Source organism: Ammodytes marinus (assembly GCF_949987685.1).
Source record: "Ammodytes marinus genome assembly, chromosome: 14".
Lineage (NCBI taxonomy): Eukaryota > Metazoa > Chordata > Actinopteri > Uranoscopiformes > Ammodytidae > Ammodytes > Ammodytes marinus.
The window spans coordinates 20,816,833-20,834,693 of NC_137218.1; the positions used below are offsets into that span (position 1 = coordinate 20,816,833).

General features: G+C 39.8%; 1 protein-coding gene across 1 annotated transcript in view; it reads right to left on the bottom strand.

Annotated features, from left to right (window-relative positions):
* Positions 1-994, bottom strand: part of pcdh1a (protocadherin 1a) — a gene marked incomplete at its 3' end in the record, with an annotated part of 74,771 nt that extends 73,777 nt beyond the window's left edge. Inside the window, exon 1 of the mRNA XM_080040409.1 lies at positions 185-994. Coding sequence (XP_079896535.1) covers positions 185-979 — 795 coding nt within the window. The 5' untranslated portion in view covers positions 980-994. The remainder of the gene's footprint in view (positions 1-184) is intronic.
* Between the last annotated feature and the right edge of the window lie 16,867 nt (positions 995-17,861).

Sequence of the window (17,861 nt, forward strand, 5' to 3'; positions counted from 1 at the left end):
CTGCACTAAACAAATTGAAAACATAGATCAGATGAGAATGTCTGTGTTTCTTTGTGGTTTACAATACAATGTATAGTATCAGGCAGCACATACAAATGTAGATGAGATATAACTCTTCACTTCTAATTGAAATTTGATTTAAAATAAGTTCTCAAAAGCAAGTATATTTACATTACAATCTTACCTGCAACACCGAGTGCCCCACTGGACTGTTTTCTGCCACTTCCGCCTCATACGTGGACTTTTCAAACTTGGGAGAGTTGTCATTGGCATCAGTGACTACCACTCTCAGCAAAGCACTGCTGTAGCGCTGAGGGTTGCCTCCGTCAATTGCCTTGATGGTGAGGTCATAGGAATCCTTTAACTCACGGTCTAGGTTGCCAAGGACAATGAGCTGTGGGAGCTTCCCTCCCCTGTCCTCAGCCACCTGTAAACCAAATAGGGTTGCTGCATCTGGCCCTGCAGTCAGAGCATAATCTGCCACCCCATTCCTTTCTGAGTCCCTGTCTGTAGCTAGAGGTATGGAGAAGAGCGCCCCCATGATGGTGTTCTCAGGTACAGAGATGGTGAGAACAGAGGAGGGAAATTGTGGGGTGTTGTCATTGATGTCTTGCACCTCAATGCGCCCTTCAATGAGACGTGGGCTCTGGTTTTGTATCAGATCGGTCACTGATACTTCGAATTCCAGATAGCAGGGCTTACCCTTAACCAGGGAACGACAGTCCCTCAGGGTCTCTCTGTCTATAGGAATCTCTGTGGTGAAAATGTCTCCCGTCTTTCCATCGACGCGAAGATAAGGGGAACCCACCTCCAGCTTGTAGAGATGACCCGAGTCAGGCAGGCCCTGGTCTGCGGCCAGGCTACCAATAAGAGTGTTAGGAGGCTGCTCCTCCTGCACCCGGTACAGGATACTGCCTACAGCAGAACCACAGTGCAGCACCAGGACCCAAAGCAGCACAACTTGGACATTCAGTTCCATTAGGTCATCAGAAGATCTGCCTGTAAAATGACAGAGCATTTGTGTCAAAATATTGTTCGTCTTTGAAAAACAAGTTTAAAAATACAGCAATAAAATGTGCAGTATATGTACAAAGCCACAAACACAATAATAACTTAAATCCAATTATGAAAACAGTCAAAACACAGAGCTCACATCAACAAATTACTAAGAACAGAGTGATACATTTAGTATGCAGAACATTTTAAAGGTTCTGATTGAATAGTGGAATTATAATTTAACAGCTTAAAAACTAAAATTAATATTTTTTGTCAATAGGTTGAAACAAAACATACAGCAGGCCTAAAAGCACAAAATAATCACGACGACAACAACAAGGAGGAAATATGCATTTTGTTTTGAATGCAACCAAACTATATCCGAGTATGGTTTATTTTTCTGTCCCAGAGCTTCAAAGCTCCAATGAATGTCTCGGCTATACACATTGCATGTAGAAATTAATGCAGGAACAAACTATATATTGCAAGCTCACACATAAAAATAAATGTAAAACCTGGGGCCAGCAGGGATTATTTTAGCTGCCTAATCAAATAAAGAAAATGTAATACAACATCAGATTCACATAGCGTAAGAGAATCATTATTTTAGTATTACACTAATAGACATTGAGCGGGGAAGTAATATAGCTCAAAAGTAACCAGCAGTATCAAACAATAGATATTGACAAAGACCAACTGTTTGATCCATTTCATTACTAAAGAGGCCGCTAACAACAAGGACTTGCCCAGTAAGAGTCATGGAGGCAATAAGGACATTTCTTCCAAAGCAGATTAAGCAACTTGGCCATTATCAACAAATGCAGCTCGAAACAATGCACAATGCAGACATTTCCATCCAAGCTCGATTGCTACTGGCTAGCTCAAACACCGTAATCATTATGTTTGATTTTGAACCTTTCAACTATGTAATTACGACCCATTATTTGAGTGTCTTCTTTGATCTGTAGTCCCTCTAGCTAAATAATTCTGGCTTTTTCATGCTACAATGATTTTAGACTATAATTATTTCCTGTGAGTGAGTGTGTGTGTGTGTAGAGTTCTATTGGTAATTGAAATAGGAGTAGACATTGAGGTTAAGTATCAAGGTTCAGTGCCCTGGAAAACTAAATGGTAGAAACATTTGACCAGTGTTGTCTGTTGCATCTTAACATGTATTGTCTACCCACTAAAAATCAACTGTTTGTTTCTATGTGTGCTCTAGGGCCGGCTGTTGTGTACAGAGTCTGTTGTGATTTTGTAGTGTTAGTAAAATGATACTGTCTTCTTACTAAATGGATCAGATACTAGCAAGACTAGACTGGTCTGTATTAAATAGTTTTTTCTCAGTCAGTTAAAACAATTAAATTGTTTTAAATGTTCTTGAATTAAAACACTTTAATGTGAACATTCCTTAAAAGAAGGCTAACGTACAACACAAGTAGTTTAAGAATCATGATACCTTACTTAAAATAATTTCGATTGAACAAATATATAGGTACAGGTATTAGATATAGTATTGTTGGAACCCTGCGTTTAGATATGGGACAACAAGTTCCATTGGAACATCCCAAGGGTTTGTGGAGTAAGGAAGATAGAAATATTCATGAATATAAGTAAGTGTGTAATACGGAGGCCAAATCAATCGAATCTGCAGTTCCTCGCATGAAACAATGTTCCAGAGAGGAGCAAAGCAAATGTGTATTAAGCTAGACAGCAAAACACAAATATACAGAAATCCAATGAAAAATCCAATTTCTTTTGAATACATTAAAATTGGAAGTGCAGGTTATTGATGCACTAATTGCTCCCTTATCGATGTGTCCCTTTTTACATTTGCAGGGGGAGCCTCAAGTCAATGAGGTGTGAAGAGTGAGTGTGCTTTCTGTGTGTTCATGCGCACACAGAAAAAAACAAGGCAACAGGAGTAAAAGCAGCAGATACACACCAAGCACATTTCTTACAACTCCAACTGACAGTTAACTTAAACATCCTCATTTGTGATATGATTATACAGTAATGGTCATTCTTAATCACATTGAATATGTTTCATATTTCTGTCCCTACTTACATTAAACCGATAACATAAGATTGCATTGTCCTCTGAATAATCGCATCACACTCATCCAAAGTTAATGTTAATGATACATCATCCTTTCTTATTTTCTTGGAAATATTCAATGTTGAATTTAATTTAGCAAAATTACTTTTGCAAAATTGATTCAAACTGAAAATATATTATATATAATATAATATATATAGGCTATATATTTTTTTTTCTTTCTTTTTGCTGTAACCACCCCCTGCCATTACAGCTACTTCTAGAATGAATAGGGGTGCTTTGATAGTGACATGATTGTTATGGTTGATGACACTCATGACTTAATGTCTTCCAGTTGGCCTCATGCCTGTCTTCCAGATGGCACCGTGCCTTGCAGCCATAGAGAATTTGTGTTATTTTTTCTTTGTTTACATTTACATTAACATTCAGGTTTTTCTACAGAGATATGGGTTTTGCCTTCACTTAGTGACAATATCTTATTAGTTGAATATTATTGACATATTATTGTCTTTGAATTTGAATATCACACTCCTCAATAACTTAACGGTATCAACTTCTTTTTCCTCATCAAGCACTCTCAGGTGGTGGAGAAGGGAAACCTGATCTGAGATTTTTTCACTGCTGAACTACTTAACGCCTCACTAATGTTCACTAACTAGGCAGCAAAATGGATTAGATCTGCTGAACACAGACTAAGAGATATTTCCTGCATCTCAGCGCTTTAGTCTGAATAACTTGGTTATCATCTGCCATCCCAGATGGTGTGGTAGACCCACAAGACTACAAGCTGATCCAGGCAAATCGAGATACATAACTCCTCATAAAATGAGGGAACAAGTTCTTAGTTCTTCCAGTGGGTTGAAAATGTGTCTTTTATATTACAATACTGGCCAAACACTCTAAAGTCAACTAGATTTCTTGTGGTTTCCATAATTAAATTATTGGCTTTCGTTTGATTTGCATTCTTCAGTAAGGGTGCCAACAAGTTGGGCAGATACCAGAACTGGATAAGGCATTGCAACACTGAAATCTTAAGGAAGTGTTAGACTGAGAAAATAAAGTCCTACTCACCCTCTCAACAGAGAAAAACTGTATCAGCACAGTGGTGTTTTATTGATAGAATCACAGCAGAAAATGTATTTGTACAGTGCCTACCCAATTTTAACATTGCATAGTTACTTTGTAGTAGCTACGGAATAGGACAACTTAGACCTAGTTAATGTTGGAGTGACCCCCACTGTGCAAGTTGTATGAGTGCAGTACACGCTGAGCTTACTTTATGCAGAGCTATTGCGGCTCTACACAGCCTAAAGGGATAATACTGTAATTCCCCTAAGTGCTGTATGCTGAAAAGAAAGCATCCTGCACAACTATGCAAACCAACTCATACACTGAGCCATTCGCTCATGGATGTGCTCCTATGCAACAAATGTTATCAAGAAATATCTTTCTAAATACAATGACGGCATCCACAGTCTGACTGAGGAGAGAACTTCAACTTTACCAGAAACAGCATTCAGCGGATAGTGTCATGCTGTGACTACGCAATGGTCCAGATGGTTCCAACATGGAGAAAAACTGAAGGCAGCCTGTATCACAGTATGAAGGTGGACCTTGAAAGAAGTTCTCAAACTGCCTGATGGGTGTGCTATTTGCTATATCTCCTGTGAAGATGTTTAACGTTGCAACAAAGAAATGCAGTCCAGGGCAAACTGCTCATCAATTGAGTCGAAGATCCTGTAGAACATCACAGAGTAGGCTTGCCACACGTCCAGGCCATAACCCAACTTATTAACACCACCAGGGGTGCCAAGTCTAAGAACAAGACCGGGCTATAGAGTCAATGTTTCAAGACTCGTGCTCAGCATGGCCGTCACCCCACAGACTGACAACCTGCAGGAGAAGCTCACCCAAGCATAACCCTTCACCTGCCAATGACCTATATAGACAAGGGTGGCTCTTAGAGAGGAGGGGGAAGTGGTTCTCACTCTGGCTCACTTTGTCTGTTGTCATTTATTTAGAATTCACTGAAATGAAGAAGTGCTGTGATTTATATTCCTGACTGTTCATCCAAAGGTTGAAAAAAAGTGTTTATGACCAATTGTACACCTTTCTAAACTACTAATCAACAAATCTCTTTCAAAAGAACTGCTGGAATATGCTTTACTTTGAGTGTGTTTTATAATACAGCCATAGCATTTAAATTGAAAATCAATATCCAAATGTTTTTAATTAATAAATGGCACCAATATCTGGTACAACCAGTAAAACATGTTTTGTTTGCATCAAAACTAAAATATTTAATGGAAGTGGAGTCATTAAGTTTGAAAACTAAATATATGAAAAAGAGGAAAAAATCAAAGATTCACAATCAGAATTCCAATACGCCGCTTGTGAATATTTGCTTTGTCCTCTTTTTTTAGTGGCAGCAACTTCATTGAGGAAAAGATGAAGATGTGAATTTCAACAGTGGATGAAGCAATAAGGGGATGTCCCTTAACCTTGTGGCTCCTTCCCTTTTATTCTGATCTCTCCCTTACCTCTTGGATCCACCCATTTCCTCCAATGCCATTTTGAATGACAGCGAACTCCCAATTTCCTCCCAGCAACTGCCTGCAATCCTCTATCCCTCCCTATCTCCTTTAATGCTCAGTTCCCAGTGCCAGTGCTGCTGCTCTGATTCTCACAGAAGAGAAGGTGAAAGACTTATCTGGCAGAACATCAGTCAAACTGCAAGGTCTGATTGAGTCTCACCTGGTTCCCTCACACAGTGCACCACCCACCTGCCCCAACTGTTCAAAGAACCTTTCAACTTCTACATGTCTGTAAATACTGAACACACCTGTGGCTAATTGTGCAGAGTTGGTCTCATTGCCAACATGGATTTTTCTGTCTTAATGAGGACCGGGATGGCGTCACAGTGACCACTGAAAAATGTAATCCTTGTACAAACACATCAAACCCACGCCTAAAATGCATTGTTACCTTGTGCATTCTAAACTAAGTGTTGTGATTTTCATTTAAAGGACACATGTTTGGGTGCAAGGCATCCATATTCATTGAATCTTAATAGCTGTGTGTGAAATGATCATTACATTATTTTATTTTTTTTAAAACATAATACTCAAATACTCTTTCAGAATGTATTGAAACGTAAGTGATTAAAATACTGTATATCGAACGTGGTTGTGCTTTTTTTAAATATACAAATCGTCAGATATTTAAGTGTGTGGCTACATACATGAAGGAGATGCTATAATAAATATAAAAGATACGTGGACAAATAACAGAACAACAAATTGCGGTCCGGAGCATGCAAGAAGAAGCCCCTTCCCGGTTACCATAGAGACAGACTGACTGAGTGCACTGAGTGACTGACTTGACTGACTGTGTGACACTTGCTCTTTAAGTTGGCTCCTCCACAGCAGGCCCAGCACAAATGACTCAAGTGAAGAATCATCTGAGGCATAAGAGTAAATTACTAATATGTCAAAGGGTTAGGCTTGTGTCCAGAAGAAATATCAATACAGTGAAGGAATGAGATGGATTATTTCGTACTAATTGATTGCTTTGCGGTAAGTGCAGAGAAGACTATGATCAAGCAGCACCACCCAGTCTGCGGAACCAGGGTTTTCACCCGTTACTTGGTGCAAATCAAGCCTGTGAAATTCTCTACTGTGAGATGTGCTCTTTCCCTGCTTTGCCAGGGTGTGTAAAGATAGCGGATGATTTAATGATTTTCTCAACCGATGTGATTTGATATATTGGCTGACTCGGCGCCTTTAGCAAGTATAACAGGTAAAATCCATTACCCTCCCACCAGCATGATTTATGATGGGTAGTATCACCGCTTAGGCCTCCATACAGCTGATCTACCAATAGAATTTACAGCAAAATGTTACTCTACACACCTCTGGTGGCTGTAGACCCTGACCATGAGAAAGCAATAGCCTTTGGTTGGAAACACTGAGAAACTGCTAAGGGTATGGCCATTTCATTTAGCTATTCATGTAGGCACACACACAAAAAGAACATAAAAAAGGCTTCATTCAGACATTGCCAGAGTGTTTAAAGAGAGTTCTGAGCATATACTTTATGTCCCCTATTGGTCTTTGTGTGTGATTATAACCTGTAACCAGTTTAGTAAGAGTGTTTTAATAGGGGTATTTTACGGCTGTGGTATTATCTTGCGAAGGTTCATTCTTTCAAACTCGATAATAGTTGAGCTGTCATGTTAGAAAATCCTTGTTCGCCCCTTTCACTGATTTGAGATGTTTACCAAATGGCAAGCAGTTGGCCTTCCTTCAGTGACTCTATTACTCTGTAGAAATGTAAACTTCACTATTGTTTGACCTGTTTAAATGGCAACTGAATACAATCGTGTGAGGGAAAATATTGAGATAGATAGATAGATAGATAGATAGATAGATAGATAGATAGATAGATAGATAGATAGATAGATAGATAGATAGATAGATAGATAGATAGATAGATAGATAGATAGATAGATAGATAGATAGATAGATAGATAGATAGATAGATAGATAGATAGATAGATAGATAGAGTTCTGTTCAGAAATGGATTAATAGGCATTTTTTTTATGTAGTCTCATTTGACGGTCTTGTAGCCCACAGTGTGTGTGGGAACTTGGAGTGGAGCAGACTATTAAAATGTGCCTGGTGGTCGGTGGAGTGGCGAGAAACAACACCCCAGACTCTCACTGGAGAGCAGAGGAGATTACGCGTGCGGATGCGCTGATCTAAGATCTATATTTTTTTTGTTCCATAAGCACCAATCTCTCCATAGCAAAACTACCGAATACTTATTAACATGGCAGGCTATAGGCCCTTACGTCAGAATCATTTACACAAGAAAATCAAGAAATGCTTTTCTCCAGTAAACAGCCCATTATAAAGATCCACTAATAGAGGCAATTAGTATGATGTTTGCAGCTAGTATTAAAATAAATGGCGAGCGGGGGGTGATACAAATGGATCGCGTTTTCTGCTTAACAGAGTCATAATGGTTTAATAAAATGCAATTAGCCGATCGCCAGAACAGATCACGAAGCCTATATGTGCACTCCTAGGCGGAGTGAAATGATATGCAGACTTAATGACTTAATATCATTACTCACGCAGGCTGGACGTCAAGACCACTCGGACGTGCTTTAATTGCAACGCATCGCCTTATCAATCATGCAGCGCGATCGTTATTATGGCTGACATATCTCCATCAACAGCGTATCCTATCAACCTGTAACGCTGAGCTGCTGCTGTATCTTATCGGGCTTAGCTATTATAAAGTGCACCACGGACAACTTGTTGTAAATGTATGCTAAGGATTGTCCATTTGGACCATGGCCTGCGATACTAGAGATACCACTTCAAACAAGTCAGAAATGTGTTTAAAAGAAACTTAAGTCACAGCGCAACACATATTTACAACAGTGTCGTGCAGATAACACAACTTTAATGTGTTAATTGTGTTATTTTATTTTCTGTACCTGAGCCAGAGACTTCTTTTTGAGCGCTTGTCGCGTATCCGTCCGCAGCTGGTTTGTCCACCGGTGATTCCCAGAGGCAGGTGTCTAACCCCTTAGACCCCCATTACAGTGCTGACACCAAAATGACTTCAGCAGCCACAAAATCCGTCCATAGCATTAACAACTTCCCCGCACCAAAATTCGGGATCCCGTGTCCATCCACCGTCGTCCGGCGAGTGTCTCAAAAACAGATTTCTGTCCGTGAAAAATATTAAAAGTTATAAACTGGTTGGTGTTAGATTCGTTTAGGATAGAGCTGGAAAACGAAGAGTCTCCTTCCGTTGGGATAGCCTACTACTGTGTGCCATTTCCAATCCTCAACAACTGATCGCTGCCCACTCGCTGGCGCATCCCTTCGGTCCAAGTTTCTCGCGCGCTTCCCCCTGATGGGAAAAAAAGAAGAAGCCTAGAGCGCACTCAGAATGAGGGGACGCGCTTGGTGTCTGAACGACTGCAACATTAATGTGATATTAGCGACGTAAAAACGAGAAAGAAATAGCTAAACGGTCCCAAACAAGGAGCCCATCTGAATCATTTCCAGAGAGGCAAGTGGTGGGATTCTGTGGGTTGGTTAGTTGCTCCCCTCTCTCTCTCTCTATCTCTCTCTTTCTCCCTCTCTACTCATCAGAGCGTGGGAGGAGGTGGGGCTCCCATCCACCGCAGCACACAGCAACTTCACACTCAGCAGCATCACATTATGCCCGGGCTGCCGAGCCTACCAGGAAATTGTGTGGTTCCTAACAGTTTAAGAAGATCTCATCAAACTGGGTCACTTCAAATAGAGTAGAAGGGGGTGGGGGGTGGGGGTTGGGTACCTGATTAAATACGAGTATCATGCAAGCATCCACTGTGGATGGTGATGGCTGGCTGACACTCATTTGATTATCGCTATAAAAACGTTACCCGTGGATATTCATTGCACTTATTGTGCACGACCTGTCTAAATTTGATGTAACAGGTAGCCCGGCGCACTGACAGTTTACTTGTTGATATGCACTCCGTGTAGCAAAAATGAATGGCCTTAAAATGGAAGCTTCTTGGACCACAATTCATTCATTTGGCGCCACCCTCAGGCGGTTATAATATAGGCTAAGGGGTGGGAAGTAACAGTCCTCTGCATCAGCTGAGAAGAGAAATAATTGGGGGAATTGAATGTTAACATTGCTTGATGTTGGAGTAATGCACATTAGGCTATAATGCTGGTTTCTTGGATGTGAAAAAATATATATCAATTTCAAAGAGAGAGACTGCTGGTGGTGTATTCTAGTTATGTCTGACATCATATATTAAAACTGTAGCAGTGTAATTAAAGGAAAAAAACACAATGCTTTTTGCTAGGGGCTATAAATCAGCAGGGCTCAGCGGGGAGTGAAATCCATCCCATGCCACAGTTATTATCTTCCTTTCTTCCCAAACACTGATGCCGGAGATCATAAGTGCTTAAAGCACAAGCAATGGACCAGGAGCAATGAGTCAAACACGGGGCTTTGTCGCAGAGGAAAGCCTTGAGCAATGTCCTCCGGAGGTAAAACTTGATTTGCTATCTCTTCCACCAGCCATTCTCCGGCAAGAGTTTATCTGAGTGTTTCCAGTCTGTGATCCTTTACTCCTCCCCCACCTCTCATTAGCTGCAAACACACAGCTGTTGGGTTACCTCTCCAGGGCGCCCATTAAGGGCTGCCACTCAGGCTTACAGTGTCCCTGAGCCAATCATATTAGAGCTCCCGCCCACACACTGACACCGCTATGTTGCTCTTCACGAGCCATACTAATAACGGTTTAAGGGTTTTCACAGGTGGGCCCATAAAGTTGTCTGAGGAGAGAGCGGGTCAGAGGGAGAGGAAGAACATGTTATAGGGGGAACAGAAGTTCACATGGGAAGATGAGGAAAAAAAAACCTATATAGAATTTGGCTCAATGTGATTTTAAACTATATAAATTCATATTTCTGGACAGAAGTTTGCTGATTGTTCGCTGTTAAATTAAATATTCTCACTTAAACAGAGGTTTTTCGTAATTAGTAGTAAATAAAATGTAGGATTTAGGCGGTGTTTTATTGATGGTAAGAATTATACTGACTTACCTGCATTTTCATCTTCTGAATTTTTCAATCAGAAGATTCTCATGAGCTGTGTGGGTTTCGGATAAGACATTTATATAAATTCATGCCTTTCTTTTAGAGCGGGCAGCAGAGACACGCCGGGGCCCACGATTCAACAGTGGCATTGTCCGTTTCAGGAATAACTGATTGTGGGGCTGAAATACTGCTTCATTTGATGTCTTCATTAGTCCGTTGAGAGAGCGTGGGCCTGTTTGATTCCCACTTACCCTTTCCTGGTGGCCATATTGGTGGCCATATTTGAATATGAGAGAAAGTTAAAACGAGGACAAGGAACGGGGAATCTATGTGTCAGATAAAAGGCGGCCGATGCCCTCAAACTCATCCCAAATTCCCCCCAAAGAGTCTGCTCGCCACACGGTATCTGGCCAGCACATTGTCTGTGGCGGGTGCACTGAATATTACAGCCTTTCTACTTTGATGAGGAACAGATTTTTTCCCCCTCCGACTCTGACTTAAGTCGCGTAACAACATTCAGCAAGCATCAATTAAGTTGTTTGGCAGGATTTTTCTCAATAAAATATGTGTCTGAGACAACTCCATTGATGTCAGATGACGCTGGAAACTTTGAAGCTCAGCTTGCTTGAATAATCTGTAGGCAGACCAAATGTTGTAATTCTAAACTCATGCTTTGTTTGCTATTGCTTGCACACAACAGCACAGCTTGCGAATGTGATCTGTATACATTAACATCTCTTTTTCTTATCACATACCACACCTTGAGCACCTTTCTCCCCCCTTCCGACAAACACACACACGTTCACAGGAGGTATATGTATACAGAGAAAAGACACTACAGACAGGTGAGAAGACACACACACTAACACACACACACATACCCACAGTCCCACACCCATAGAAAACACAAATGGGGATGCATCAGAAGAGTCAGAAATTAGGTAAAAAAACAACAGGTTAAAAAATCAAACTGCAGCATAGGTTTTCTGCAAAGACTGTGTAGAGTAAATCCACCCTGAATGAAAGATGGGTACAAATGGTCTGCTGCACTGCTCTCTGTAGATGCAAACGTTAAAGGATGCTGCACCTTTGGGCACATCTCCATCAGTGATGTCACAGCAGGTTCTTTATCTTTGACAGCTGATTGAAAACTCCCAGTGGCAAGATGCACAAAAACATTTAAGGCCACGGGCATCAGCCCAGCAGAATCTTAATGTCACTTGATTTAGGTGGATTTACTCTTCAAAGGTGCTACGAGGAACTTTTTAAATATTTCTGAAACAGTCTCACTTTTCTTCTGATGATCATTACATCTAACAGCAAACAAGACCATCAGTGCAAAGAATGCAATTTGTATATAGTTTTTTTCTTAAGGCCTTTGTCATGGAGACGCTTACCCAGGAACAACAGCTAGTGTCATAAACACACTACCACTTTTGTCCAAAGGGGGTGCAAGAATAAACACTAATAGGCCTTTCACACCAAAATGAACCAAGAGTCAGTTCCAGGCTGGTGTTGGGGTCAGTTCAAAACTGGTTACAGCCTTATCCCAGTTATGAACCGGTTGGTTTCACATCGACCGGAGACAGCCATGGAGCCGGCAAGAGAGCAACGTCATGACGTCACTGTAAACGTGTGTGTACGTCACCCGACGCCGCTGCTCTTGTGGCTAACGCTAAAGCTACCGCTAGCTTTAAGCACAACAACAGCGGCGAATACGTCTTATTTTTACACTTGTTGGCTCTCGCTTTGCTTTCATAAGCAAACAGGACCCATACAGCGTATTCTCGCCGGTCAATTTGATCGCTACGTTCGGTAATTATGTTATGTTTACGTCTCGTAGTAGCGGTGTTTTTAAATATGGCGGGCATGAGGTTTGAGTTGCTCTGGTTGGTCAGGATAATCCCTCCCCCAACCGTTCGCGCAAGCAGTTCTTATCAAACCCTGCTCAATCCTGGGGTATGAGTTCCCCCGGTTTTTACGGCCCGGAGCAGGCTCTCTGGCGGTGTGAAACCAAAACACTGGCTCTAACTCCGAACAAGCCCAGAACTAGCTCCGATTTTGCGGCGGTGTGAAAGGCCTAAAACTGAAAGTTCCTCAGAGCACCTTTATTTCATCCTCATTTCATCCCTTACCTTTTGTAGATTTTGGTTTCTTTTCTTAGGCAGACCTTGAGTTGAAGAATATGTTGTAATTGAAGTTTGCGGCGCTTACGGTTTGTGGAGCAGGAGCAGTTACAGATGGGATCCAGGAACAGTAGGAGAAATTATGCAAACAGGAATCTCTTTGATTTTTGAACTGTTCAGCTCTGGGAAAAAGCTCAGCAACACAAAGTCAACAGTTTATGAGACAGTGTTTTATCACTATCAAAGTTAGATATCTATTTCCTTGTTAAAAAAATAGGTTACAAAAGAAAAATAATAATTAGAAATTCAGTGTTTTTTTAATGCAGGCATTGTTTGAGTAATGTCAAAGATAATTAAACTAAATTGCTAAATTGAAGTAATCAATGTCAAGCTTCTGCCAAGTCAAGTGGTAGTTGGAGATGAGATTGTTTCGAGGTATGAATGCTGCTACTGGATGTCAGAATTTCCTTTGGTACCAGTAAAGTATATATCCATCCATCCATCTATCTATCTAATACCGGCTTTGTTTGCTAAAAGCTAAATTAATCAGATTAATGTTATTGTTTTCTTAATAAATAGTTTGGTAATTGATAAGTGGTTGCAATAAAACACATGCTTGAAAAGTCCAGCTTCTGCCAATTCAAGTGGTAGTTGGCTACAAATGCAAGACTGATCAAACAGACCGAAGCATATTGGCTGTTCAACTGCATTCAAATATTGTTTCATATAATTCAATACACTTAGTTTAAAATCAATTCAGATGAACACATTCCATTAAGCCGATGAATGCGTTCTTGAGTTTAATCTAACAGTTCTGTAGGGGAATGTGAAGAAGAAACAAGGTTGGAAACCCACTGCTGCAGGGCTACTGTTGAATTCAGTGGGATGCACATCCATTCATCATACTCCATTTAAATTCCTAGACTTAATTGCCATGAGGATTTATTAGCACTTCTTGAGATTTTATCAGCGGTAACCGTTTGATCATAAAAGCAACCCTCTTTTGTGCCCCTGCTCAATTTCAGTAAGATTTCCTACATGACTAATTTCTGCTTTACTTCCATATTCCGGCGCACAATTTATATGGCTTCGAAATAATGTAATCGTGCGTGGTGTAATAGAAACTTTTTTTTTTCTCAGCTGAGCAAATGGTTTGACGATATCACAATGAAAGTGATTTTATTTTAGTTTAATGTATTCATTCCACACATTTAGAGAGATAGAAGTGAGGATCATTTACCGTTACATTTAATTTGGTGCAAAGCAGGTTTAGCTTTGTTCACCTTCTGATAAACATGATGATATATATTTTTAAGTATTCATGTTACAATAAACAGACAGTACATATGCCATGTTCTCTCAAACAGGACTTTTGCCAGACTGAAATACTTCAACAATTTTTCACCAAACACCTGCTTTGATTCTCATGACATCATTTTGGATGTTTCAATGTTGAAGTTTCTCTTTTCAAAACTTCACTCCTGTAATTATGACATTCGTCGTGTATAAACCTAAGAAAAACACAATTCTCTGAATATTGACAAGGTAAAATGACTGAAATGTGTTGATGGACAACTGATTTCCTAATGGCTCTGGCATCAGAAGAGATTCAAAAGAGGTGTTTGTAAAGCTGTCAGCCACACATGAACAACCCGCCATCGTTGCGGTTATTATTTAGCTAGCTTGTTGTGAGTATGGGGGTGGATGTGTGTGTGTGTGTGTGTGTGTGTGTGTGTGTGTGTGTGTGTGTGTGTGTGTGTGTGTGTGTGTGTGTGTGTGTGTGTGTGTCTCTCTCTCTCTGTTTGTGCCTGTCTCTGATTGGCAGTTACAAAGGCTGAACAATTTACACGCAAATATTTCTACCAGCAGCTGCCAATTTGTTTAACCCTTCACCTCCTGCACACTTGTTTGTCTTTTCTTTCCCAGGCAATACCATACAAGAGATATGCAGGTGTGGGGCTGATCAGTAAGCCCTGATGTATAAAAAAAAAAGAGAAGAAAAACACATCAGTAAGGTGAAACCGCTGGCATGAGTGGGTAGATGAGAATGGCTATGATAATAGGTTAGGACTATACTTGTACCGTCATATTTATTCTTTCTGTATAAAGTCTGACCGTCAATTGCCCTTTTAGCGGCGCACGTACAGGTATTATGTACACTTTTTTCTTCTCCCTTTGTTTCATGCACAGCCTTTTAATCTAGCTCCGAGACATCGTGAGAGTATCCAGTGAACTGAAATTAAAACAAGAGAGGGAGAGTTTGGACTTATGTTTGGCCCCATGTGGTTTGGTTAATTAACAGAATGGACTCTAGCAAGCAGAGAGTACTAATAGGTGGGAGGATCTGCAGCACTCCTCCCCCTCTGGTATTGCAATACCTAAAATTGGGAAAACAAGGTGCTTCAGAAATAGTGCCTTCATCTTTGCAAAACTGGACTTCAAACAAACACCATATGAATACATTTTTCTTAAATGAATATTCTTACACATTAAGTGAGTGTGAGGTGTGTGTTGCACTGTAAGGGTAAGTAATCCTGTTACTGTCATGTAAACATGTCTCTATGTCTCATACCTCCTCATCTAATTCGGTGCCTTTACTCCCGACTCTGTGCAGCAGTGGTGGATGTCAGTGTTTCTCTTAACGGGTTAGTGTGGGGGGTGGGTGTTGTTGGCGGCAACGGCAGTGTGTTTAACCATGCCAGGAGCTATATACCAGTTTTGCATATCCTTTTTTTTTCAATGCTCATTGTTTATGTTTGCCACTGGGTTGGGATTATATCCAAGTGATGGTGGCAGTTAGGCATCCAATCACAGCAACAATACCAGTTCTGATGGTGAAACAGTAGGCTTTAAACACTCCCGCAGTTACTTGCCGTACAAGCACAGCTGCTAACCCTATGCCATCTCAAGAAAGGGGAAAGGAGATAGTGAGAGCAAATCAAGCCAATTAGCATTTCTTTTTTTCTTTTTAAAAAGATTACATTATGTTATGTGCAAAGTGATGGATACATTATGGATTCAAATGGATTAGCAAATGGTAGCATTCACCGGCTTTTGCAGTCTATATCCAGGACAGAATAATTGAATTGTGTCAAGTTTTTATTTTATTTATTTATTTATTTATTTTTAATTTACTGGGTATTGTGCCAAACCATTCCCACTGATTACATAATCACTCTAATGGCAGTGGAAGGGTTTCAATTTCGATTTGTATCCTCTAGTTGATGTAATTGTTGGAAAATAACAGCTTAGCTCTTACAGCTTTAATATAGGTGAGTACCATCCACTTGGCTTAATTCTCACTGGGTAACTGCAGAGCCTTACAAAGATGAATAAAGGAAGAAGTGTATAGAAAGTGGTTAATGCATTCGACATGTTGCTGCAGATGCCTATATTTGTTCATACTGGTCCCAACCCAAATATGAAAAATAGACCCAAAGCCAGAGTTAGCACTCACACAGTAATACAATAAAAAAGCAGATTTAAGTTTGGGATTCAACCATACCCTGAATTAAGCACACTTTTTGGGGGCTAATTATTACTGTGTGTTAAATAGTGATACACTTTTTCAATGTTTGTCCTGTGCATTACGGAAAATAAATAGGCTATAAATTATTTTAATAAGATTCATTAAGACCTGCGGATGTCTTTCTCTGAAGTTTCTTCATAGTTGTATCATGTCGAATACATATCTAAGAAGTAGATCAGTTTCAGAAGATCAGAAGCAATCAACATAGCACATATCATGACCCGAGGTTCAAACTTGTACTCTTTCCTTTTTTGTATGCACAAAAGGGTTTATGCCTTTCATTTTAGAATGCAAGTGAGTAATATATGGATCATGCACATGTATTATTAAAGATGTCTACATGTACTGGCAACAAAATCCAATATAACTAAAGATTTGATGATGATGCATAAAGGTTCTATTTAGTGCAATTTCTATTCCATATAAAATGTGTCAAGAGATATGTGGGTTGCAAGGCAAAAGAATTCAGTGGACATATGAAACGCTTCTGTATTAACTGTATTAATATTTTCTTTATTAGAATATGGCATACATGGATTCTCATTTCCATGAATTTAATAATGTTCAAAATCAGATTCAGGCCTCTAAAGAAAGGGCTACAGCAGGATATCACTTTTTCTCTTTCTTTTCAAATGATTGCAGTCGACTTAATGAACACCATATTTATAATACATACGAGAGAATGACAAAAGAAAATGTGTTTCTTTCTTTCCATTTGGATGTACAACAATAAAAGGGAGTGTTTGTGTGCGAGCACTGTCAGTCAGCCTGTCACACAAACCCTATGCATGCATTCCAACACTAATAGATAAGGTGTTTCCTTGGGAACAGCAGCCAAGACCTTGCGCTACAAGTTATAAGAGAAATAATTATCTGATGATTACTAAAGCTCACCCACGCAACTTCACTCAAAAGGCCAGGAAAAGGGGACATTACTTTTTCAAAGACATGATCTTGACTTATCAGGCGGCCTACACAACCAACTGTTGATTACGCTAATATGAATTAGACTTCAACCCACAGGTCTTCCAAATAGTTTCAAGGTGTTATCAACAACAATGTTAACAAAAATAATAATATTTAGTAGTGTGTGAACTAATAAACTACCATTGCACTCTAAAATAAATACAAATATAAAGTAATCTAAATTACCAAGCAGAAATCTTATTTTAGGTTAGCAGCTTATATACTTATCATCCAAAGTACATCACATGCACAGACAATATGTCTAACACTAAAATAATACCTTTGATTTTATTATCCTGATTGTATCCCAATCTAAATAAACATCTTAATTAGAATATTACATTGTTTTGCACATCACATCCACACTTTATTACCCATTCAATAACAATCTGCTCTAAATTTTTAAAAAAACAATGTCCTTGGTAATACATTCAGTTGTACTTGCTATTCCTTCAACAATCCACTGCCTGTGCTGCTTTAGATTGTGTCTAGACAGAGCACAGTGCAACATATGTTAGTAGGTTATCATTATGTTCACTTTATTCTGAAGGTAAAGCCTATA